At 38.9% G+C, this 25,869-nt stretch overlaps 1 protein-coding gene across 1 annotated transcript; it reads left to right on the forward strand.

Annotated features, from left to right (window-relative positions):
- The first annotated feature begins 749 nt into the window (after positions 1 to 749).
- On the forward strand, positions 750 to 23,904 carry LOC115424048 (tectonin beta-propeller repeat-containing protein 1-like). The gene is made up of 26 exons (XM_030141137.1): positions 750 to 904; positions 1,095 to 1,194; positions 5,391 to 5,623; positions 5,709 to 5,891; positions 6,016 to 6,138; positions 6,227 to 6,349; positions 7,144 to 7,318; positions 7,776 to 7,876; positions 7,954 to 8,055; positions 11,007 to 11,134; positions 11,579 to 12,177; positions 13,611 to 13,726; positions 13,822 to 13,977; positions 14,376 to 14,525; positions 14,643 to 14,800; positions 15,100 to 15,227; positions 15,749 to 15,842; positions 15,932 to 16,028; positions 16,115 to 16,194; positions 16,274 to 16,330; positions 16,411 to 16,585; positions 17,202 to 17,337; positions 18,029 to 18,121; positions 18,210 to 18,316; positions 20,719 to 20,838; positions 23,387 to 23,904. Exons 3-26 carry the CDS (start codon positions 5,399 to 5,401, stop codon positions 23,525 to 23,527), a joined length of 3,567 nt encoding a protein of 1,188 aa, XP_029996997.1. The 5' UTR covers positions 750 to 904; positions 1,095 to 1,194; positions 5,391 to 5,398; the 3' UTR covers positions 23,528 to 23,904.
- The last annotated feature ends 1,965 nt before the right edge of the window (positions 23,905 to 25,869 follow it).

Raw genomic sequence — 25,869 nt, forward strand, 5'->3', positions numbered from 1 at the left:
TTGCGTTTACAGATTAGTGGGAATCAATCAGAAAATTTGATCACGATATTTTTGTTTTGTTTTAAACAGGAAATACAACAAAATAGGACAAAATCTCTTATCTTCTTTCTTGTCCATATGACTATCGGCAGAAGGCTGCATACACCTGTGGGTTAAATATCTGACAGTATGGGAACTTTTAAGACTCGTCAGGTTTTAAGACTGCCTCCAGGGAACCCGTGCAAACTCTTCACCTGTTAATAGCATCCCTTCAATAAAAGTAGGTGAACCCATGGGTGTAATCATCTGCTGCAGTGATGTCTACTGTTATAGTCACATGCATCTGTCCAAGGTGAAGAGGCAGACCTCATCCAAGATTTACCTTGCAATAATGTAACACGAAATGTATTGCACTTCTTTTCTGTTCAGTGTGTGGCGCTGTCGCCAACTCGTGGGTTTCCGATTGTTCTCCTGTTTGTGCATTTGCAGGTGAGACAGTCCACAGACTTTTATTAGTTTGGAATTAGCTCTGATCAGGAGGAAACTCAAGGATATTATAAGGTTTATGTCGTTTTGTTGTTGTGGCTAGGTATTTCAAAGTGTAGCCAAATAGGTAAAACCAGCCTAGCGCTTCAATAATTAATCTGGCGCTGAATAAATTATTGAAATATGCGCGTCAATCTGCAGAGACGGTCGGAAAATATCAGAGACACCTGCGCTCGACCAATGAGGACGGGGTATCTCAGGCTCGTGCCGAGTTTTGACCAATCAGAGCAGCACTTCCGCCATTTCCTGTTGTGTGGACTCGGAGTTGGACAGAGCATTCCTCTGGTCCAGAATGTGAATTAAAACCCACAGTGGGAATGTGTTTTCATGACTTTACTTTCCACTTCAGAGGTGTATTTGTTGTAACAGAGCCTGAAACGTGAGTAGTTGGGAGTTGTGTGTGTTATTTGTGACAGTTGTCTTTCCCCAGGGATGTAAACAGCATAGACTTTGCGGTATTCCAGTTGATATGTGCTAGCTTATCTGTTTTATCGCACTGCATAGACTCTGTCACCTCCTGGGTGTTTGTGTCGTTTTCAACTTGGGTTTTTATCCGGCTGTGTGTTTAGCATGGACCTCGGAGGAGACCGGGATCGGCTGTTGCACCTGATGTCATGAGGCGTTTGTTGATATTCCCTTGACAACCGCGGATCAGATACCAGTATACAGGTATGCTGCTGTTTGTCCCCCAGGATTTACTCCACTGCACCACCAAGTTTAGCCCAAGAAATACCCCTCTGAATTATGTCATAGGCAAGATCTACTGCATGCAGGGTTTCCTCCACATTCACTGGGTTGTTATATTGGTTTGCAGAATCCGACAAGTGCTTCGTTTAGCCGCTATAACTCTGCGGGCCTGTGTGAGTAGATAGCGGCAGCTTAAGCACCGAGCGCAGTGACAGGCTATAGATACAGGAGAGGATTAGAATCAGTCGATAAAGCGACTGTCAAGTCACCCAGACCCAGTAAAACTAAGACTTCCGGAGAGATATTTCAAATTACAACTCAGCTGCTTTGTTGTTGTAGTGCTGACTCTTTTGTTTTTTTTTTTTTTTTTTTAAAGTCTTAATGAACTCGACAGGGGTGCCGCTAGGGATTTTGGACCCAGTGGGAAAAAATGTCACTTTTGGCCCTACCACTTAAAGGCTGTAAACCATGCAAAACCTTTAAAAAATAATAAATAAATAAATCGGCTAAAATTTGCTTAGAGGTCTTATTTATGTCTTTGCGCATAAGAAATCAACGTAAGTGAATCCCCAAAGGAACTTTGTGTTGGTAAATGCAAGTTATGCAAATTGACAGGATTTCAGTTCTGTTGCAACATGTTGATGGTCATATGAACTATGTTTTCAGGTCAAAAATGTCCAATTTCATCACAATTAATACTGTATTTTCATGTCACAAATGGCCAAGTCATATTTTAACTGAATTTACCTGAAAAACAAATATTCTATTCTTTTAGATTCCCCAGTTTTTCTTACAAGATTATATACTACATATCACATGTTTTATTTATACAGGTTGCAATATGGAGTATCATGCTGATCCATCCTGCTTACGTTACGCCAATACATACATTAAAAATGTCACTTTTTAAATCAACAGTTTTCTACTAATAAGCATTTTTATAAAGAAATAACAATTCTATATTGTTATTTACTCTTTAGTATGATGATAAACTATACAATAAATAATTATGATACTGGTTTTTGCACAGAGATCATTTGTGGAAACGGTGACATGGCTGCCGAGCATCAGTATGATGGGATCTGTAACAACCATGTCACATCTGTCCGCTGCCACATTTTGTGTTTTTGTGTCAGCTGTTATTGTTTTAGATCCACAATACTAACATTTATGAATAAGAGGAGAATTAGCAATAGTAAGTATATAAGTTTATTACAAATAAAGTACTGGTACTGTCCAGATCATCATGGGTAATGTCACGTCTGTTCACCAGCAAAAGTTTTCACATACACATGCTATTCAAAATCCAGTATTTCTGAAAATGTAGTTTCCACTGTCAAATAATATCAGTAGTCTGTGCACAAAAATATTAGCATTATTTCAACACAGTTCTATGCATTTCTTACAACTTTTTTTTTTTTTTGACAAAAATGGTCACTCATTTGACCCCCTAAGTAAATTTTAGCCAAAATAAATAAATAGTTGTGTACATAAGCTTACATACCCTGACAGAATGTGCATGGGACGGTTTGAATGTTCCAACATGACAATGACCCAAAACACAAGGCCAAGTCGACCTGTCATTGGTTACATCAGAAAAAAAGTGAAGGTGAAGGAGTGTCCATTTCAGTCTCCTGACCACAGTATCATTGAGCCACTTTGGGGAGGTTTCAAACATGCAGTTCATGCAAGAAAACCCAAAATCTTAAAGGAACTGAAGGTGTTTTGCCAATAAGAATGAGCAGCTTTACCATCGGAGAAAATAAAGTGTCTCATCCATAACTACCACAAAAGACTTCAAGCTGTCATTGATGTTAAAGAGGCCAATACAGAGTATTAAGAACTAGGGTATGTCAACTTTTGATCAGGGCCATTTGGATAGTTTCTGTTCTCAGTAAACAGATTTTTAAAAAAAGCAAACACATTTGTCTGATAATAAAGGGCTTCACCCAACCACTAGCCACGAGTGAAAGAAAAGTTTTTGTATTGTCAGTCATTCTCTGAAAAAGGGCCAAAGAATTGCAAATTCTGTTAGGATATGTACACTTATGAGCACAGCTGTATATCCTCTTGAGACCCAGCAATGCTTTTTTTTCCTCCCTAGGGGACAAGAATTTTGCTGTATCACTAAAAAACAAAACAAAAAAACCCAAAAAACCCCGCTGTCCACTGCAAAATATATTCCATTAAAACAAGTAAAAATATACCTGAAAAAAAAAAACAACAAAACTGTTGCATCGTACTGTTTCCATTCAAGACGATTATGTAATGTAAAAAACCCAAAACTTTAAGTTTCCAGGGTCTCAAGAGTATATAGCACTGTGCAGGCATGGATCAATATTCTGCCTACAATAGATGTTATGATTTAGCACAAGATTGATGAAGATGCAAGCCATTTTTTTTACATTTTAATATATTTTGTAATGATAACAGTATAAATTTTAGTCCATTGATGTACTAATAAAATATAATTTTACCTTTTGTATGGAAGTACTGTATATTTACTAGTATCAGCTAGGAGCTCTGGAACCTGAACCAAACCATATCATGAAATATGGAGGTGGAGGCAGGGGTCAAAGGCTGACTGGGTTTCATTCTCTTTTGCAACAAACTAAACTAATGCAAAGAACAAATGCGTTAGTTAGTACCTTGTGAAACAAACAATCTTTAATGATGTTAAGTTAAAAATGTTTGCTAAAAAAAATTTACGCTGAAAATTGGTGTTCTACTACTTTCTAAGGTGTGAATATTGTGTGAATATTAATTACAGAGTAATACAATTTACAAGTAGACATTGTGAAACTCATTGTTATCATGGTGTAATCAAGTTCTTGTCTTTAAATAAAAACTCAGCCAGTCAACATTGTGTCATTACCTGCTGCATCAGCTAATAGTTTACATTATAGCTGTTAGCTTAGCTCTGTTTTTAGACAGAAAATGGCCACAGTAAAACTACAAATCCTCTGTTTTCTTTATGGTTTGTGTTGTCAATAGCTGTGCTAAAGATCTGTCTGGAATCATCAAAACAAGGTCAGAACTGTCACAATTTAGTCTGAACCACAGACCAACAAATGGTGAACATAGCAAAGATAATAACATCACAAAATAACATTATACTTTCAAAAGCCTCATAATCCAACTTATCTGTGTAGAAGAAATGCTACCATTTCAACATCAAACTTCATTGTTTTCATGCAGAGCTGTGTCCAGAGGTGAAAATAACAACAGCGCTTCTAGCTTTCTTTTTGAATAGTTCTCATCCTCAACTTGGCTTTGTGTTTGTCTTCTTCACCATGGACAGAGTGAATCACTACTCCCTCTAGTGGTCACATACTTTCACATTCTGTGTCACTGTGAACAACTTCGGAGTGCATATCTCTGGGATACATTTACATCTTTGACTTAATGTCAGAACTCTTTTTGTTAACAGTCTTACACCTACAAGTCATTTATGAATATTTTAAAGTAGAAATACTACATAGTACTCCTTTGAGACAGGGCTTGACTGCAGAATATTTCTTTATAGTAGAGTATTTTGACAGTTTTATTTGTACTTTTACTCAAGCATCTGAAACATTGTTTTTCACCACTAAACTTAAGCACATAGTCATAAAGTGTATCCCCTAAGGACCCAGTGTGACTTTTGTGTCAGTTCTCAAATGATTTTTTTTCTCTATTTAACCTTTCCTAAGTGATTTATCACCATATATTGTAGTATTACCCTCTGAATTTTGCATTTTTTCGAGTGAAAATAATCTATTTTTCTGTTTAATTCACTGATCATGTAGATGTTCATAAAAGCTCAGAGTAAAGTCAAAGGTTATTATATCAAAAACAGAAACAACTGAAGAATAAGTAACTTAAAAGTACAATATATCATCAACTGAACATAAACCCAGTGTGTCCATCCACTGTCATTGATCCAACTCCATGGGTTTTACTGGTGAATCATTGTTCTAGAAGATGACTGTGTTTCCATGGTAACTACGGAGCTTCTGAACATCCAAATGTATCGTATGACCATGAAAAGATGACAAACTATTATTTACACGTATTAATGGGATTAGTGGATCAACCGTGTAGATCAGTAGATGCTTTTGGTCGACAGACGATCTTTGGGTCTTTATGGGATATACCAGATTGTGTAAATAGAGTACTGTCTTTTGGTTTCCATTCAGGGGCCATCATGCCTATCACGCTGCTGTGGGCCGTGGATGTTTACGGCAGGGTGTACAGCCTTTCAACCGCCGGTCAGCGTTGGGAGCGTGCAGACGATAGGCTGCTTGAGCTGAAGCGGGTAACTGCAGGGAAAGGCCGCTGTTGGGGCATAGGCTGCGACCACCATGTTTACCTCAACATGATGCCTAGTGAGACCCCCATCCGCTACAGAGAAGAGACCTATGAGAACCAGGTGAGGTTACATATCCATATACTCACAGTGTAGATGCTGCATGCTTTTTGATGTGAGAGTAATTTATGGTGTTTGTGCGTTTCAGAGGTGGAACCCAGTGGACGGCTTCACCGATACGCTGTTACCCACTGACCGCTGGCCATGGAGTGACGTGACAGGGATGAATCCTCAGCCACTCCACAGCTTCCAGCTCCCCTCCCACAGCTGGGAGTGGGAAGGGGACTGGTATGTGGATCAGAGCTGCGGAGGAGAACCCAGCCAGACCGGGGTGAGAAGCAACACATGCCCTCATAAACACACACTTTTCTTCATTTTCTAACTCACTTTGTTTTGTGCTGCTGTCCGATGTTGAATGATGGTATGAATAGTGTCTTGTGTCGGTGTCCCCTCAGGGCTGGGAGTATGCAGTCGACTTTCCAGCCAATTTTTCTCCAGATAAGAAGTGGAACTCTTGTGTTCGTCGCAGGCGCTGGATCCGCTACAGGAGATACATTGCACAAGGGACCTGGGCCAAGGTTTGTTTCATTTTCTGTTTTTGTATCTGTAAGATTTTGTGTAAGTATAAAAAACATCCAAATGAAGAGTCCTGGTGTCCATGTACAGATCCCCTTGGACAGTCCCAGGAAACCCCCACTACCACTCTGTGACATCAGCTGTGGAGGCTGGGAGATGAGCGACCACTCTGGAAGATACCCCTACCTCTGGGGCGTGTCTCAGCAAGGACAGGTTAGTCATGTGACCGAAAATCGAAGCATGTGTAACGCCATAATCACAGAAATACACAGTATATGTAGAAGCTGCATTGCTCCATTATTTTTGACTGGTTGGGAATGTCCAGTAACCATATATAAGTAAATACTGAAACTGGGGTTTAAAAAGCATGAAAACATTTCTATTTCTCAACCCACTTCTTCTTTTATAATCATGTACTTGAAAATACTTAGCATCAATGAGGGGACTGTGAGGTGAATAAGAAGTTATTTATTTGATTTAAATGATGCAGTTTAACACATTTCCAGTTTAGAGTTTAGTGAATTAACAGGCAGTTTTACAGAGTTTATATCCATGACTAATTTTTAAGTCTTATTTTACATCCACTGATACACACATAATCAAAAAACACAGCTTTCAGTGTCTTAAAACCATAGCCTTAAAGCTATACTTATGGATTAAGATTCAGGTTAAGATGACACTAAACACTGTAACTTGGATCACAGTCAAATGGCAACAGGCTGCTGTTACAAATTTAGTTATGATTTTTGGCCACAGGGGGGCAGCATGACTCCATATAGTTTATATGTTTACAAACTGAGTCAGTGTAGTGCTGGATGTTTTGACTTAAGGTTTTGTCAGAAACAACAAAATGAAACTTTAGATAATACTGTCTGATGTTCAGTTAATGATCATAAATATATCTTGTTCACACTGGTATTTACTTTAACGCTGATGTTTTTAATGGACGATCGATCTATTTTAAAGTAACTGTGTACCAGTCAGCCTGATTTATCGTTCCTCTGCAGGTGTGGTTCAGGGAAGGCATCCATCCTCGGGTCCCAGAGGGCTCCGGCTGGGAGGAGGTCGAGGTTCCCAAGGAGGTGGCTCAGTTATCAGCTGGTCCTGGAGACCTGCTTTGGGGTTTACTCTGGGACGGGAACCTGCTGGTCCGCACCGGCCTGAGCCTGGACAGCCCAACAGGTGGGTATTCACTGCATGCATGAAACTAATCTGTTGAATTATAATAGTGCTTTTTACATGTTCATTCTGTTACTTTTGGAATGCATAATATGAACCATGTGAGTCTCTCTCTCTTGACTGTTTGTGATTTTTGTGAACATGAAAATGACATATTTCACTTGTATTGTATTGCACTATATTATGTCAAAGTTAACATGCTAACATAGTAAATCCCAATAATGTCCTTCAGTGACACAAAAAGCCACACTCACATGGCCATACACTGATAATCAGGAATAACAGAAACATATATATATAGAACGATTTCAGAATAAATATAATCTGGACTAAATGATCTGTTAAAACTAAATTTTGCACAGTAATACAGCTTGAATTACTGCACTTAATGGTCATACTCTGCATGGATAAGGTCATGATCTTTTTACAAACAGTGTTTTTATCTTCTTCTTTCTTCCAGGTACATCATGGATAGAGGTGGAATCACCAGGAAAGGAGGTAGAAGCGCTCCACGTGGCTGTCGGAGCCAGTGTGGTCTGGGTAGTGACCAAAGACTACAAGGTAAACCGATACACTTCAGATGTATTACACACTGAATAGCTGTGGAATCACCTACATTAAAATATGTGTGTTTCTAGGTGTGGTTCAGGCGTGGTGTGAACTCCCATAACCCTTGTGGCTCTGGCTGGATCAGTGTTGGAGGGGAAATGATGATGGTGGACGTTGGACTCAATGACCAGGTTAAAATATTTCCATTGTGTTATGGAAAAAATAATACTCTACTCATTCGTCCTCACAATAAGGAAAGGTCATTCAGGTGATCAGTGTCTTTTAAGTATAATTTTAATTGGAGCTCCAACAGGTACAAAGTCATACAGAGGCTAGAGCGGCCTGCAAGAGAGTACAAGAAATCACACTGGGTCTTTGTCTCTTACATGTGAAGAATGAATGAAATATGTTATGTCGAGCTGGTGCCAGGGAGTCCCAGAACAGAAATAAGGTCTCTGTGAGAAATCCTTTTTATTCCACACAGGTGTCAGACTGGCCTTCAACGTTCGACACAACACACAGGAAAGGTTAACACGTCCCATAAACTACAGACAAAGTCACCCAATCTTATATGACATGTGGAATGTATGTGAAGATATATGGAATAGATGTAAAAGCCTATATGACATATGGAATGCATGCAAAGATATATGGAATACATGTAACTTGCCACTACAACTGCAAACATCATCATATCTTTATTTACAACCATATAAAGTTAATTTAGGAAATGTGTCACAAACTCAATGATATGTATGATGTAAAAGATTAAACACAAGAAAGAGTTCATAAAATATGGCTTCACAAAATCCCTGTAAAATAGGGATTAGTGTGTTTTATGATGCTCAGTAATGAAAACTTACAAATGAGCAGACATGTCTGAATTAAGTATAATCTAAAAAAGTAGTTTTCTTTGCAATAAAAGGATTGCCTTTATTTGTGTTTATTCATGTTTTGAATAGATTGTATTATACAGCTGTTAGTTGTGACTACTATGTTACAGCCAACATCACTTATTTGAGTGGATTGTGGACATTTTTTTGGTACCACTGACTGACATTTTGTTCCCTGACTTGGGTGATAGGATGTATTTAACATTATTTTGACAGTGGAAATACGTAGATGTTATGGCAATGTTATGTTTTTGAGTAACAAGGAGACACAGAATTTCTTGAGCTGAAAATATTTGGTAACCCTGATATAGTTGGTCTATAGAAAGATCAACTTCTTAAATGTTAAAATCAAAAGTACAGCTCTCATGAATTGAGGTGATAAAATATATATATTAAAAAAAGAACACAATTAATTCATAAGTTCGTTCATTCATAATGAGGAAGGTAAGCCGTTAATTGTCTTTGAACATAGGAACACAATAAAAAATTACATCTCTGTTCGTCTTTTAGACTCAGTCAACAAATATTGCATGGTGTTGACCTGACATAAATAGATCTAGAAAGTTTATTACTGAAATATTCAAAGAGGTTACTGATAATGACACACATCAGTATAAGGGAAGTGTCTCAAGATGCACCAACTGATGTGAAATCATTAAAAGAGTTGCAGTCAACTCCCAACAACTGTGGAGTGGAGCTGTTTTTATACTCTGTTATGCAAAATAATTGCAGTTACTTCAAATAACAATGATGAGGGGATTATGTAAGTACTGTGATGGGCCTAAACTCCTGTTTATGATGTGGCTTCAGTGCAGCCGTTACTCACTATTTTACTCTCATACATCAGTGAAGAATTTGAGCTGTGTTAGATTTGACTATAGTACGTACTGTAAGCCTATTATTTTACAGTAGTATTGTTGCCTTTTTGACTCCTTTAAACCTTAATGTAGGCAGTTGACACTGTAGCCAGACTCTGTTTGACTGATTCACTGTACCCTCAGCTTTGGATCTGATTTCAAGACGAGAGCAGATCAGTGCTGGGGTCAGAGCAGAAAGACTTCACTAGCGCTGCAGTCCTACATCTCACACCTCCACCCCTTCTGTCTGTCACCTCTTCTCCCTTTCGTCCAACCCCATATACCTCAAACCTCTAGTCCTGCCTTGTAACTTGAGTACAGCCAGCCGTTCCAGCCAATGTCCCAGCAGTATCACCTCAGGCCCAGCCTTATATATCCCCAGACTGTATTCCTACTGGCCTGACATATGGGAGATTCCCTAATTAGAAACTGGCCAAGGCGTCGTCATCATATCCCATACTTCATATTTCAGGGCTGCAGTTACGGATAGGACTTGTGTGAGGTGGCAGGTGCCGGCGTTACAGTATATGACCTTATAAAGTAACAGTTGTGTACTGCTCTGGCCTCTGGTGCATTTTGAAGAGTGAATGAAAGTTATGTTATCTGACACCTACTATGAAGTCTGTAATAGTATTTAATATCATTACAGAGACTCTTTATTCTGATTCTTCAGTTCATCTCATTTAATTCTTAACACACACAGTCCATGAGTCTTAGATTAATCCACACAACATTAGTCCTTTGGAATAAACCTACTATTACCGTACTTCTAGTTTATGCATGTTAAGTGTAAGTCCACTTGAAGTATGTGGCCAAAAACAATCATAGAGGCAGTTACATGTTGAAAATGTAAACATCTGATGAAGGTTTTGGCAACTTACATTTGTATTAATAGATTTTTAGCCTGTACATGGAAATATTGCATCAAAACAAACTGCATCCTTGACTTAGCACTGGCCAAAACTATTGTGATTTGTTAAAAGAAATACAAACGATCCACAGATTTTTACTCCTTATACCACAATCAGAATGGGTTCAGTTGGACTTTTCTCTAGCTCGTGCAGCACTGAAGCAAAGTGTGGTCATAGGTTTGGGTATTCACAACACAACACTGTTCCAACCTGGAATATGTCCCCTGTTGTTGACTGGCAGGAACAGGCAGAAGAGGAATTTTGGTGGTCACAGCTTCTGAAGGAGCAGTAATGGGAGGGGTATGTTTGTTTGGCTCGAGTCGAATATCAACAGTCTCATTCAAGAATCACAAACACCACCTTTTAATAAAAGGAATAGTGCAACAAAATACTCAGACGGTTACAACACATATGTAGGGTTGTTCCAGAAAGCAGTTGGCGTACTGTATTTTTTCCTAAATTGTTTTTTTTTTTTTTTCAGGTTTGGGCGGTTGGTGAGGACCGAGGCCTGTATTTCAGAATGGGTGTGACTGCATCTGAACCAAGCGGGAACGGATGGATCCCTGTTTCTGCTCAGTGGGGGGATAATAAAGAGATCATTCCACCCAGGTCTGGAGGTCTTTTGCTTTTACACATGAAGCATAGAACTAGCCCGGGTTTCATCAGGTCCTTGAAACATGTTCTAAAATTTAAAATGTAAAAATTTGAATCTTAGGCTTTAAGTTCTATTTAGACAGGACTTAAAGCTTGACTGGGCTGATAAGTTTTACAATACTTTTGTAAAACATAATAGACATGTTCCTTAACATACAAGACATCTTGCATTATGAGATTTGGATCAACAGTTCAGTGAGAGACCTCATCTTAAGGGTTAAGAAACTGTTTGTTCTGGTGTTAACCTGTGATCATTCTTACACTTAATTTGTCAGAACCTGTAAAAACTTGGTACGCAGACAATTGTATAAACCTGACTGAAACTCTTTATTACATTTTTGTTCCCTTTATTTTTCACTTGTTTTTACATTTTGTTTTATGTGTGTGTTGTTTTACTAGGGATGACTGTGAGTTCAGTGGCCAGCTAACAGAGGCCTCCCAAGGCTCTGTTCTGAGCTGCACCGATTCTGAGTCTGAGGTGGGCCCCGCTGAACCGCAGAGCAGCAGGAATGATACACCGGTCCTAGAGGCAGCAGACCCCTCAGTCGTTCCATTAGGAGGGGCAGACACACCGACTCTTCCATTAGAAACAGAGGACACACACGTAACGGCCCAGCAGAATACTCCCAAACCCTTCATCCCCGCCAGCGACAGCTTCATCAACAGCCTGGTCTCGGATCGGGATAAGCCTTCCACTCCACAGCCGTCCATCACAGAGCTTCCACAGGAGGAGGGCAGGGACCCGTCACCGGCCCCCATACTCCCATCTCCTGAGGCTGTGGGGCAGGACCACCCCTGGAGTAATGTAGACCTAGAAGCTCAAAGTGCACAGATGTCAGGCCCCACGCTGGGGGGCAGCAGTGCCGGGGCCACCTACGATCTGGGTCTGGAGTCCTCTCAGGCTGTTGGGGAAGCAGATGGACCCGTGTGGGCCTGGATCTCGGGTGGAGGATGTGATGTGGACTCGGAGTCACACGTCAGCTGGCTTAGTCCAACAGGTACACAGAAAAACTAGTATGGAATTATTTTAACATGTATGGATTCACTCATGAACCCTCTGAGACCAGAGCTGAGTTTAAACTTGATTTTTGTTTAAATAATATTAAGAACTTAATAAAATCCCAAGATCAGTTTGTTTGACTTGCCAAACTTTACCCTCATTACTTTTAACTCTCTTTACCAAAGAAAGAGCATACTGGCACTTGACACTCGGGTTAAAAAGAAACTAAATTCATGGGACAGATTTGGGTTTATTTTACAAGATAGATAGATAGATAGATAGATAGATAGATAGATAGATAGATACTGTATCTAACCTTTTTGTGGTCTTGCAATATTAAGATGAAGGCCTTATTTGCAATAAAACCAAGAAAACATGAAAATAATACTGATCAAAAATGGTTGATTCTGGGGAAAAAACAATTAGCAAATACTATTATAAAGTTATTACTCAGAACCTGGGTAATTGGTGGTGATAAAACTAAATGAAACCATAAAAAGATTGAATAAAACAGCTAGTTTAAGTTAGGTTTTACCTAGCTTAAACAAGAACAGTTATTGGTAAAATATAGTAACATTTAAAAGCCTGAAAATGAAGGATCCAATTGTTAAGCTTCTTTCGTTGCTATTCCATGTTGAAGCTGCACAATGAGTAAAAGCAGATTTTCTAAGACCAGTGAAAACAGGTGGGACTTGGAACATAATAAAACCATTTGAGCACATTCTGTGGGTGCTCATATTAAAAGATAGAAATGGACTGATGTAGGAGAGGAAAGACCAATATGCGTTTTATAAATAAATAAGATTCAGTATTTATCACACCTTGAAGAGACAGACGGCCATTTAACTTGGACAAATTGACAGTGGCGAACACTGTACTAATCACCATTAATGCATCTTAAAGCAGAGAGACAAACAGCATCTAGTGGTTTGAGTGCTGCAGCTGAAGGATGGGTGTATAGAATGTCACCATAGTCTAAAATGGAGGAAAAAAAATGCCTCAATAATAATTTTTCTGCAATGCAGCAGAAACTCAGTTTACTCCTATAAACGATATGTTTCATACTTTAATAATGCAAGAGGAAAGAGGTGTTCCTTGCACAATTTGCAGCACTGCTTCTGAGAAGTGCCATTGTATCAATGCACAAGGGATACTGTAACAAATATACCTGAATCAATGTTGAATCATGTCAAAATGAATTGATCCTGGAAATTTCTGGCAACACCCAGTTCTACATGAGACAGTACTCAGCTCTGAAGGAATGAAAATAAAATGTGACTGTTATATAAATGTAACATGTGGTTAAAGTTGGTTTATATCTGTGTTGTACACTGTGTGTCTGTATGTCTGAATCATTACATCTGTGTAGAGTTACTGTTGGTGGTATTTCTCCGCTGGTGTGTCTGTCTGACATGGGTGTCTGTCTGTCAGGTCCTCTCACCAGCTCCCTGTCACTGACCCCTGTTCAGTCGGCAGCGTGGAGCGAACAACAGCAGCCGCAAGAGAACAGAGAGGAGACCAGCAAGAGACCGCTGGAGAGGAGCAATGTAAGAGGGTCTACAAGAGTGTCCTAGAACCTTTAGATCATCTCTGTGGTCTCATTACATATTTGGTCACACCAGTCTTTTCTTTTCCACATCAGTCTGTGTGGGTGCGTAAAGGTTCTCTGCGCTGGTGGAGAGACTGGAAGCCTCAGCGCTGGGTGGATGTGGGTGTTGCCCTGGAGCAGTCCACCAAGGCTGACGGCAAGAAGGACAGCATTTTCTTTGTCTACTACTCACAATACGATGAGAAAAAGGTTGGTTTCACTGTTATTATTGCACCAAATTATCTAAGTCTTAATGTTAATAGGTCATTTTGTAAATATTTAACATTTCCTCATTTAATAATGGTACAAATTATTAACAGTATACCAAATACTATATGTCCAATATCTGTAAGTTTATTTAACGCACCACATTGTTTCATGTGGTTGCCAGTTAATGGCATCATATCCTCTTCACTATTATTGCTGGTATCAATTCACCTGTGGTTATTACCTGTTGCCTGTAGCTGTCTCATTAGAATGAAACACCATTTGGCTGGTTGACAGATGTAAATATGAGCCTCGGTTTCACTTTCAAGAGTGCATTGTTGAGGATATCTTAAGGCTGAATTCCTCACTCATGGTTGTTATTGTCTGTGTGTTCTTCACAGTATCTTCATGTGTTCATAAATGAAGTCACAGTGCTGGTTCCAGTGCTCAGGGACTGCCACTATGCCTTTGCTGTGTACACTGGCCAAAGGACCAGGCAGAGGTGGCCTCTGGTTCTTGCAGCACAAACTGAAAAGGACATGAATGACTGGGTAACATGGTGTAGCTCAGAACATTGCATGCTGGGTAGAATACTTTAAATTCTCACACACTGTTTACAAGCTAAAGCTGACCATCCTCTTATTTGTGTGTTGTTCACATCTGTTTAGTTGTGTCTCTTGTCTGAATGCTGCTGTGAGTGTCGAGGGATCACAGGTCCCCCATCCAGACAAGCACTGTGGTCCACCACCACAAAAGGAGACATTATGGTCCATGAGCCTTCCTTCACCCTTGAGGCACCTTCAAACACAGTGGCCTGTGACCACATGTAAGACTGACACCATGTTGTGGATGGACTCGTTCTACTGTGTTACTCTTTCTCCGTTGTCATTCAGTCTTTTCTTGTATCGTTGGCCTGGTTTCCCATCAGCTCTTTGTGTCTGCATCATGTTAATTCTTCTCCATGCTGCTAACATGTAAACATACCACATGAAAGTGGGCACTGTATGTGTTGCTGATGTGCCAGATCCCTTTTGTGTGTGTGCGGCTGCACTTTATGTCCCTTTCATAACATGTGTAACGACGTATGTGGCTAACGCTGGTTGCTTTTGCTGTATGGTGCTGCAGGTTCTGGCGGCAGGTCCCAGGCCACCTGCGCTGTGTAGAGTCAAACAGTCTGGGGCTGGTGTGGGGCATCGGGTGGGACGGCACCGCCTGGGTCTACAGTGGGCACTGTGGGCAACAGCCCACCCCGGGTAAACATGTCTATGTAGACATTTACCCATGTGTTCCCTAGAGATCAGTTTAGAACTGCAGATATTTGTGACCTGTTAAATTAATCACCAACTATTTTGATCATTGACCAATCAGTTTGAGTCTGTTTTTTTTTTAAGTTAAAGTCAAAATGCACAGCTTGTTTTCTCCTCTTCCCCTCATAAATTCTCCTATGAGTATGAGTCGTGGACCAAACAAATACATTTGTGGAGATTTTCAGACATAATTTCTGTTTGACATCAGTTTTCTCATGTTAAACATTTCAGGTTTTGGTTATTGTGATGGGAATTTAACTTTTGTAGATTTCACCATCTAAATTACCATAAATCTGTAATTGCGTCTTGTGAAATCATAGAATTAGTGCACCTACATGCTGCTAACAGCTTGGGTTTGCTGTTTATTCTGCAATGCTTGACCACTAGTGTCAGGACTCTGCCATCTGTTGCAGATATTACCCACTGCACACACACAAAAAACAATATCTGGGTTTGATTTATTTCAGGAGATGCAGTTCAGATGCACCAGCAGGCTGATGTCAGGAGTGTGCATGTCTATGAGAATCAAAGATGGAATCCCATGACTGGATATACAGACAAGTAGGAGCCTTTTATTTTTTCAGTTGATCATCATCCTAGCGGTAAGTCTGCTTTCATTAATTATTAAACATTTTCTGGCTCATGTGCAGAGGGCTTCCCACAGACCGTCCCATGTGGAGTGATGAGAGTGGGTTAAAGGAATGCACCAAAGGCAACACACACCCACCCTCCCCTCAGTGGTCCTGGGTAGGTCTCTCCAAAAGCCTTGCTTTTGACAAACATGTCCATTGCTTCATTAATGGGTACATTTTCACCATCCACCTTTATTTCAGGTGTCAGAGTGGGCTGTCGACTACAACGTCCCTGGAGGAACGGACAAAGAGGGCTGGCAGTATGCTGCAGACTTCCCAACGTAAGGGACATTTGGATTTTGGTGCAAAACATCCAAAAACAGACTTGTGCCATTCACCAGACCTATATTTTTCCTACAGGACATTTCATGGACACAAAACCATGAAAGACTTTGTGAGGCGTAAACGATGGACAAGGTACTCACACACTCTCGCTTTGATATGGTTTGTTACTTGGTTTTCTACAGTGTCATAATGATGTTACGGTCTGTTTACAGGAAATGTAAGATCACACTGAGGGGGCCATGGCAGCAGGTCCCACCCATTCCTCTGAGTGACATCTCCCTGATGCCCTGCCTGGCACAGAGCAGGATGGACCAGGTCCCTCTGTGGGCCATCAGCGACAAGGGGGACGTCCTGTGTCGGCTCGGAGTCAGCCCTCAGAACCCGGCGGTGAGAAACGTACACTTTGCTCCAAAACTGTTTCTGACGAAATATCATGGATACTTTGGAGGCCATCATGAAAGACACACAGTGAACACAGCTGGAAAGAGTTTTTGGATACCCCATGCATTTGTAATCTATTACTGCATCAAGAATCACTCTTAAAGGTGCAGGAGACTTTCGTGACCAATTTTTCATCAAATCTGTAAAACCTGTCATAGCCTAAGTATCACAAATCTATAAGTCTTTCTGTGATTACTCACCTGAATCTCTTGCATTATGGTGAACAATTTCAAAGTGCCATCCACCATAAACAAACCATGTGTTTACAAACAGAGCCCGTTGGTAACTCGAGCATCTTCAGAATTTTGTCGCAACGTGTTGAAACTGTCAAGAATTTACTTTTGTAATATTTTTCTAGTTAATAAACAAACAAAAAAAAAACTTTACTTTTGTTTGTGACTGTCAGATGCAGCCACACCTTTTGAAACACAAAAAATATATGTCATGATAACACTGTATTTGAGATTGTCTTGTAACTTGTTTCCACTACTGTAGTTTAGAGTTTGTTTTTGTCTATAAACATGCTGATAAAAATAACACTCCTGTTCGTCTGATTTCACAGGGAAGTTCTTGGCTCCATGTAGGTACAGACCAGCCTTTTAAGTCTGTCTCCATCGGCGGAGCCAATCAGGTGTGGGCCATCGCAAAAGACGGATCCGTGTTCTACAGAGGATCAGTGTCCCCTCAAAACCCTGCAGGTCTGCTGAAAAATGCACAGACAATATCACAGTGTGTCATACCTGAAGGACAAAAGCTCTAAATGTAGAAATAAAAAGTGGTGCCAGGCACAACAAACCCCGCCCTTTGCACGTATTGTAGCTTATTTTGTCATCGATCCAGCTGATGTCATCATGATGTCAGAATGAGTTGATTCGAAATAAATTTATGGGTGCTTTGTGTTTTTGGACTGATTTCACTATCCTTTATAATGGTGGAGTACCACAATGTTAGGTAAATGGTGGGGAAAAATTTACCCAAAATGTGAAAAAATGCATATGCTTTAGTTTTATGTCAAAGTGATGTATAAAATTGCCTCTATATATGTGCCAAATTTGAAGTAAGTTGAAACAAAGTTGATGTTTTTATAGGCATTTGAAATTTTGGCCATTATAAGTAAATGGGGAAAAATTATTTTAATAATTCATAAAAAATGTTTACTTTGACCTACTTTTCCCAAAATGTAATCACGTCTATTCTGGGTCACTGGTAACCTATAAACCGAATTTGGTATGAATTCAACCAAAAGTTTTGTTTCTAAAATGTTAAACAATGAAACAAACCAAACCCAAACGATACCCCTTGCCTCTCTTTCGCGGAGGTAGGGTAAAATTTGTGCAGTTCTTCAACATAGACCAGAGTCATAATTGCAGAGCTCTTCTCCCCCTACAGGAGAATGTTGGTACCACATCCCTTCACCCCAGAGACAGACCCTCAAACAGCTGTCTGTGGGTCGGACCTCTGTGTTTGCTGTTGATGAGAACAGTGAGTAGAAATAACTACCACATGCACTTTTTTACCATTTCTAAATTTGACACTTTACCTCAAATGGAACCACTTTGTCTTTACTCAGGTAACCTGTGGTACAGGCAGGGCCTCACTCCCAGCTACCCTCAGGGCTCTGCATGGGAGCTCATCTCTAACAACGTCACAAAGGTGTCTGTGGGACCACTGGACCAGGTGAGTTCTAACAGGAAGTGGTGACTACGATACCATCCCAGACTGATTAAAGAAAATAGGACCAATGGCCCTGTATCTCACCAGTATGTTCTACCAAGAATCAATAACAACTTGAAATTGCGAAGTTGTCAGGTTCTGTCGCTATGTTAGAGTCCTGTGGTCTTGATGCAGGAGATCAATCTCCCAATAGAAGTGGGTGGTACTTCCACTGGAGGAGAACTCAACTAATTAAATGAAAGTCCATATATGACTTCCTATCAGTGCTCAATAGTAACTATATTGTTATCTCTAACCATTTCCATGTTTTAAGCCATGAAAATATGGCCCATTATTGAGTAAAGGCACATTTTTACTATTTAAAAAATTCGTCAAAAATCAAAATTTCTCAAAACTGTGAACAAACTTCGTAGACATTGTTCCGAGGAAGCTATACATAAAATTTGAAATTAATCCAACCAGTAGTTTCAGAGAAGAGGATTGCTGAAATGTAGACTTTGGAGACCCTGACTTTGACCCTTCAAGGTCAAAGGTCATGGACCCAAATTAAAGTCCATATATGACTTCCTATTGGTGCGTAATAGTAACTAAATTGATATTTCTAAGCATTTTCATGTAATAATCCATCAAAATATGGTCCATTGTAAGTAAAGGCACATTTTTAATATTTGAAAAATTCATCAAAAATCACAGTATCTTCCCAGAGGGTAAGTTTTTTGCCTGTTTAAATGAGTAATGACAGGTTTACACTGTGAGTTTTGGTGGTGGCTCCAAACACTAATTGTACGTCGTGCCTACTAGTGAAAGAGATTGAAAGATGTGTCAGAAATGTAAGATGACCACAATGTAACTGCTGTTATGACTTCTATCTACAAGCCAACAAATCACAATGGAGCACTGAACTGACACAACACTGGCTCCAAACCTACATGTCATAGATGGAGGTAAAAACATGCAAAAAAAAAATGTTTGGGACTGAAACAAAGAGGCAGTAGAGACGTTTGTTTGTATGATATGTCCACCAGCTGTTACACAGTTACAGCTAAAGATAACAACACAAACAAGTGGTGCCAGGCACAATAAACCCCGCCCCTCACACGTATTGTTGCTTATTTTGGCATGGATCCAGCTGATGTCATCATGTCTATGTGTGTACTGATGTCAGCATATCAACTGCCTCTATATATGACAAGTTCGAAGTAAGTTGAAACAAAATTGATGTTCTTATAGACATTTGAAATTTCCCCCCATTATAAGTAAATGGGAGAAGAAAAAGATTTTAAAAATTAATAAAAAAATTAGAACTTTGACCTACTTTTCCCAAAATGTAACCACATCTATTGTGGGTCACTGGCAACTCTAAACCCAATTTGGTACGAATTCAACCAACCGTTTCGCTGCTACAGACATTTGAAATTTTGCCCATTATAAGTGAGTGGGGAAAAAAGATTTTAAAAATTCATAAAAAAATTTGAACTTTGATTTGTTTTTCCCAAAATGTAATGATATCTATTCTGGGTCACTGGCAATCTATAAACCCAATTTGGTATGAATTCAACCAGTAGTTTTGATACTAGTGTGCTAACAAAGAATCAAACAAACTGAACCTAAAACAATGCCCCTTGCCTCCCCTCTGTGGGGCAGGGTGAAAATAGAAAACAGAAAGCATTAAAAACATGAGAACATAAAAGTGTTTAACAATTAAAGCAATATAATAGAAAAGCAAAGATGTAAGAAATAAATAAGCGCATTTGAAGTAAGTTCCAGTGATTTTTAGAAGATCTGAGCGCTGCAGCTGATCTGGGTTTTCGAAACCGAATGCTGTTTTTCCCTGTTTAACTTAAACTCTGGATGGAAAGTAGACCAGTCCTACGCCTCAGATGACCTGAGGGGTCTGAGTGCAGAGTGACCACTATAATGGCACAGATGGACGATGCAGTCTGACATGATATTTTTGTGTATTGACTTGCGGTTCAGTGGGTGTAGTCGTCGTCATACAGTCGATGAACATTAATAGATCCATGTCACACACAACAGCTGACATCTCAGTCTTAATGTCCCTTATTAAAATATCTTTCAACACGTTATGATTCATTTGATCTGAAAGGAAACAAGACTCCTACCCATGTCTCTGGACTGTTTTCCAGCTTTAGAAAAGATGAGGGATTTTGGAGTTTTCAAACAGGTCGGGGGTTAAATATTTGATTCAGACACTGTGGCTCGACTGAAAACTGGAAAAAGCATCTTCACTTTCCCAGATCAGCATCTTTTTTTCATCCTAATTTTGTCTCTTTAAGATCCTGGTTAGTATTGTTGAGTTTCAGACGACCTGAAGTATTCTGGCTGAAAATGACATCTGATAATACCATCAGTGGCATCTGGCTCAGACCCTTTGTGTTTTTCAGGTGTGGACTATCGCAGATGGAGTTCCAGGTTTTCCCACTGAGACTCCTGGAGCCGTCTGCCACAGGCTGGGTGTGGGGCCCATGCAACCCAAGGGCCAGTACTGGGACTATGGTATAGGGGTAAGACCTAAACAGCCGCCAGAGACCAAAACATCTACTGATCCAAAACTTTAATAACTTTTGAGGAATTAATCCCATCCACATATTTAGATAATTCAGATAAAATACAGTTTCTCAGCTTTTCATCGTCATCAGATATGAATGCTCAGAGGCTCCGTAGTGAACATGAACACACTGTCATCTTCTGAAGCATTGACTCACCAATAAAACCCATGTAGTTTGGCAAGTAGATGCTTGTTTTTATGTTTGGGTAATGATACAGGATATCTTGTTGAAAAAGTCAATTTTTCTTCGTTTTGATGTAATACTCTGAACATGTACATCAGGGGTGTCAAACTCATTTTAGTTCAGGGGCCACATTCAGCTAAATTTGATGTGAAGTGGGCTGAACCAGTAAAATAATAACATAATAATATATAAATAATGTCAACTCCAAACTTTTCTCTATGTATTAGAATAAGTAAAATTAAACAATGAAAATGTTTACATCTACAAACTATCCTTTCAAACAATGTCAATAACTTGAACAAACTAAAAAAAATAAGTGTAATTTTAACAATATTATGCTTCAGTTTAGCATTTTCACATGTTCATTATAACTTACAGATCACAGCGGATCTACAAATACACCAAACATTTAATATCAGGCAGAATCTTGTTAAAATTGCATTTACTTCTCTTAAAACATTTTAGGTTGTTCATATTTGTTCAGGTTATTCACATTTTTTTGAAATTATACTTTATTTTAGTGTAAATACAAGAAAATAGTTACATTTACAAAGAGAGAAATTGGTAGTTTTGAGTATTTATAGGTTATTGTGATAGTATTTTACTGATCCGACCCACTTGAGATTGAATTGGTCCAAATGAAGCCTGAACTAAAATGATTGTCAATATCTCAGTGTAATTTTTGCATTTCACATCTTCATCCCAAGAGCCAGACTGGACCCTTTGCCGGGCCGGATTTGGCCCCCGGGCCACATGTTTGACACCTGTGATGTACATGATCAGTAAATTAAATCTAGGAAAATACCTGATTTTTCACTGAAATGAAAAGTAAATGGTGACAAATCACTTAGAAAAAGTTAAATATAGAGGAAAAATTCATGTGATTCTAGGTCTTTAAGCATTAACTGAAGTTTATAAGTTGTTGCTCAACAGATTAACTTGTCTAGCGAAGGTCAGATGAGAGTGAAAAATACTATGTTTAATATGATATAAATATAATAATAATCATATCGTAAACTGTGGTAAATCACCTAGGCAAGTTAAATGAGAAAGTTTCATTTGAAAGTCACAATAAAATTGGAATAATTCTCATGAAAAGATTGTGACAATGTGATTTTTTTTTTTTTTTTTCAATTCTCTTTTTATGAGGATTTTCCATGGTTCACGTTTATTCACATAACAATTCAACATTCTCATCCATTCATCTGAAAATGACAACTGAATTACACTGCGATACCCCCATAACTCCACAGACAATACAGATAAGGATGATTGGTTGATTGGTCCTCCCTCAGCAAAACAAAAGATGTAATTTATACCAATACAAAATTAAGAACTGAACTCCCTAGAACAGAAATGCTGGGGTGCACATTTGTGATATTTAAAAATTAAAAGAAAAAAAAAAAAAACAGATACAAATGGGTTAAAAAGGAAAAAAGAGGGTGAAGTGGACATATTTAATCCATCTTTTCAAAAACAGACCTTGTCTTTTTATAAAAGTAATTCTTTCCATCTTAAAAATGGTGACAATGTGATTTTATTTTTGATAAAGTGTAACTGGGACTCAGTATGTAATCATTGTCCTAAGTCAAAAGTGATTAATGATGTGTATAAAAAGATGAAACGCTTGAAAACAACATTATTCCAACTTTATCTGTGTCAATTGCAAGGTTATTATCATTAACGAAAACTAACGAAGAGACGAAAACTAGAACTGTAAAAACATTTTCGTTAACTGAAATAAATAAAAACTAGAATTAAAAGAAAAAAACCATAAACTGAAACTGTATTGTGTGCTTACAAAACTAACTAAAACGTATAAAAATTACAGATAAAATTCCCTTCGTTTTCGTGTTTGTCAATGTCGGATTGATATGAAATCGATTTATTTCCCTCAAGCAATTTTAGCCACTGGCACCATATGATATTTAACAGCCCGTCACTTCTCGTCACTTGTCGTTTACAGCCAGGTTTTCGTCCCCACTCTACCTGGAAACATGGAGACTAAAGTTGGGAGAAAGCAGCAGAGTCCTGTCTGGGATTTATTTGAATTCGACAGCGAAGAAAATAAAAGACATAAAAGAAACAAACTAAACTAAAACTAAGCATTTAGAAAATAACAAAAAGTAATAAAAACTAGCAAACCTGCTCTAAAAACGAATTAAAACTAACTGAATTAGAGAAAAAAAAAAGTCAAAACTAAATAAAACTAAACTATAATGAAAAATCCAAAACTATTAGAACCTTGGTCGGTTGTGCAGTTGTTGCTCTGGAAAAAGAAGACGAGACGAAGCTGTGACTGTATTTCTTTGTTTTCCAGGGGGGGTGGGAACACGTCACTGTGAGGGGGAATTCAGCAGAGGCTCCCCGCACCCCCCATCCTCCTCTGGCCGGCCCCCCACGCAGCCCACTTCCCCCACGGCCTCCGACACAAGCCAACGGGACCGCCGTGGGCGTGTAGCGTCCTCCCGTCCTCAGCTCTGTCTGTGCCTGGATCCACTTCTGTCTCCTCGGACCATCCCCTGACAACCTTATCCCTTCAGTGTAAAGGGAATGCACAATCATACCACTGAGTTCGTACAGTGTATTTTGGTTAGATTTGACACTTGATCGATGGATGAATGTTACTCCCTGGCGTGTTTCCCGGGCAGATATCATGCCAGTGTGCAGTGATGACTACACAGAAAAGGGAGCACAAGAGTAGGGAGTGTCCGGTGGGATGAAAAAGTACAAGGTGGGTGCATGTGTTAGCTGTTACTAGGCCTTGGCTACTGGGTATCTCGGGATCTAGCAATATGTTTTATTATTTATTTAATATTCTGTGAAAACTGAAAAAAAGTGGGAATTTGATAAAGGGCTAAGGCTTGGGTACCAAAATCTCTTGTCTTCACACACTCCGTCAACAGTTTTGATTTCTAGAGTATTGTTTTTGTTTGGTATTGTGTCTGATTTGCCTGTCACTCATTTGCATGTGATTTAATACTAAGAATTTATTTATTTCATATTTATTTTATTATTTATTTATAATGCATTTGTTGTTTCTCCGTATGTTTTGGCCTATTATTATTACTATTATTATTATTATAATAATAATAATATTATTATTATTATTATTATATGTTTGCAATGGAGTGTTTTTTCGCCCCTATATTGCTACAATAAGCCTTCCTAATACTGAGACCTTTTTAAAAGGACTGGCAGAATTTCACATATTTATACTGTATGAAAATATACGGCTCAATAAATACAAGTGACTGCACCGGAACATTTCAGTCTACATCAACAAATCAAACCTCTCTGTCCTCCGGCAATAAGGAATGTTCTTCCTGCTACTATTGTTTAAAGTCCCATAACTGCTACGACGATGACTGTTGAAACTGCACAACAATAGGTCTGGATGTCACCATGACTCCTGGACATTCATCTTACAAGGGCATTGAACTATGAAATAAAGGTTAAAAAAAAAAAAATGTTCTGACATTATTTCAAAGTGGGGTTGAAGGACATGTTGCTATTTGTGAAGAAAAAAAAAAAAATTGCAAACACAGCTTATTAGCCTGGCCAGCCATCTGTCTGTCTCAAAGAGAAATCTGTCTGGAATCCAAATAGGAAGGCGGGACTAACAGGCGCTGAGTAAACCAATCACAGAGAAGATAGACGCTTTTGTCAGAAATTTAAGAATACAGGGTGTAATCTGTAACTCAATCCTTATTTTTGAATCACATAAACAAACGACAACAGTTGTAAAGAGATTTGACTTGAAACTGACTTTGACTCAAAAAGACGACAGTGTGCATCACGCTTTGCGAAACACCCGCCCCCCCAAACTTGTGACTGGTTCGGTACAGAATAGACCAGGGGTGTCAAACTCATTTTCTTCCAGGGGCCACATTCGGCCCAATTTAATCTGAAGTGGGCTGAACCAGTACAATAATAGCATGATAGCCAATAAATAATGACAACTCCAAATTGTTTTAGCACAAAAAATAACAATTATGCCAATATTTACATTTACAAACTATCCAAACAAAAAAGATGTGAATGAATGAAATTTAAGAAATCTGATTACAGTTTTATCAATATTCTGCCTCGACTTATCGTGCATCCATGTGCATTACAGATCTGATCTACAAAGGCACAAAACATTCAGTAACAGCCAGAATACTGTTAAATTGCATTTAATTTACTTCAGACATTTCAGGTTATTCACATTTTATTGTTAAAGGATAGTTTGTTAATGTAAACATTTTCATAATTTAATGTTTTTTGCACTAAATCAAAGAGAAAAAATTGGTGTTGTCATTATTTATAGGTTATTATGATATTATTTTTGAGTTTGATGCCCTAACTTGCACTTAGTAAATTCATCCCATGGGCCGGATTGGAACCTTTGGTGGGCCGGTTTTGGCCCCCAGGCCACATGTTTGACACCTGTGGAATAGACTGTGCATATTTCACAGCAATTGGCCCATTTCTGGACTGTTTGTCAGTATTGAATACACTGAGAAAACTGTATGGCTGGTCAGGCTAACAGTTTGAGGATTTGGACAGTATTTGAGAGCATGAATGTTTTTGTGGAATTGTGGGAAATGTAGTAAAACACCCAAATCTGTTCTCAAAAGCTCCCACTTCCCCCACGGCCTGACAAAAAAAAGTCACATCAGACACAAACCCTCATTAGAAGTTCATTTTGCATTTATTTTCATATTAAACAGTGTAATTATAAACATTTCATTCAATTACACTAAGCATGATCAATATGAAGTAAAAATATTACTGTTTTTTTAAAATCTACAAGTTTAA

The sequence above is a fragment of the Sphaeramia orbicularis genome, chromosome 8 (assembly GCF_902148855.1).
Source record: "Sphaeramia orbicularis chromosome 8, fSphaOr1.1, whole genome shotgun sequence".
Taxonomy (NCBI): domain Eukaryota; kingdom Metazoa; phylum Chordata; class Actinopteri; order Kurtiformes; family Apogonidae; genus Sphaeramia; species Sphaeramia orbicularis.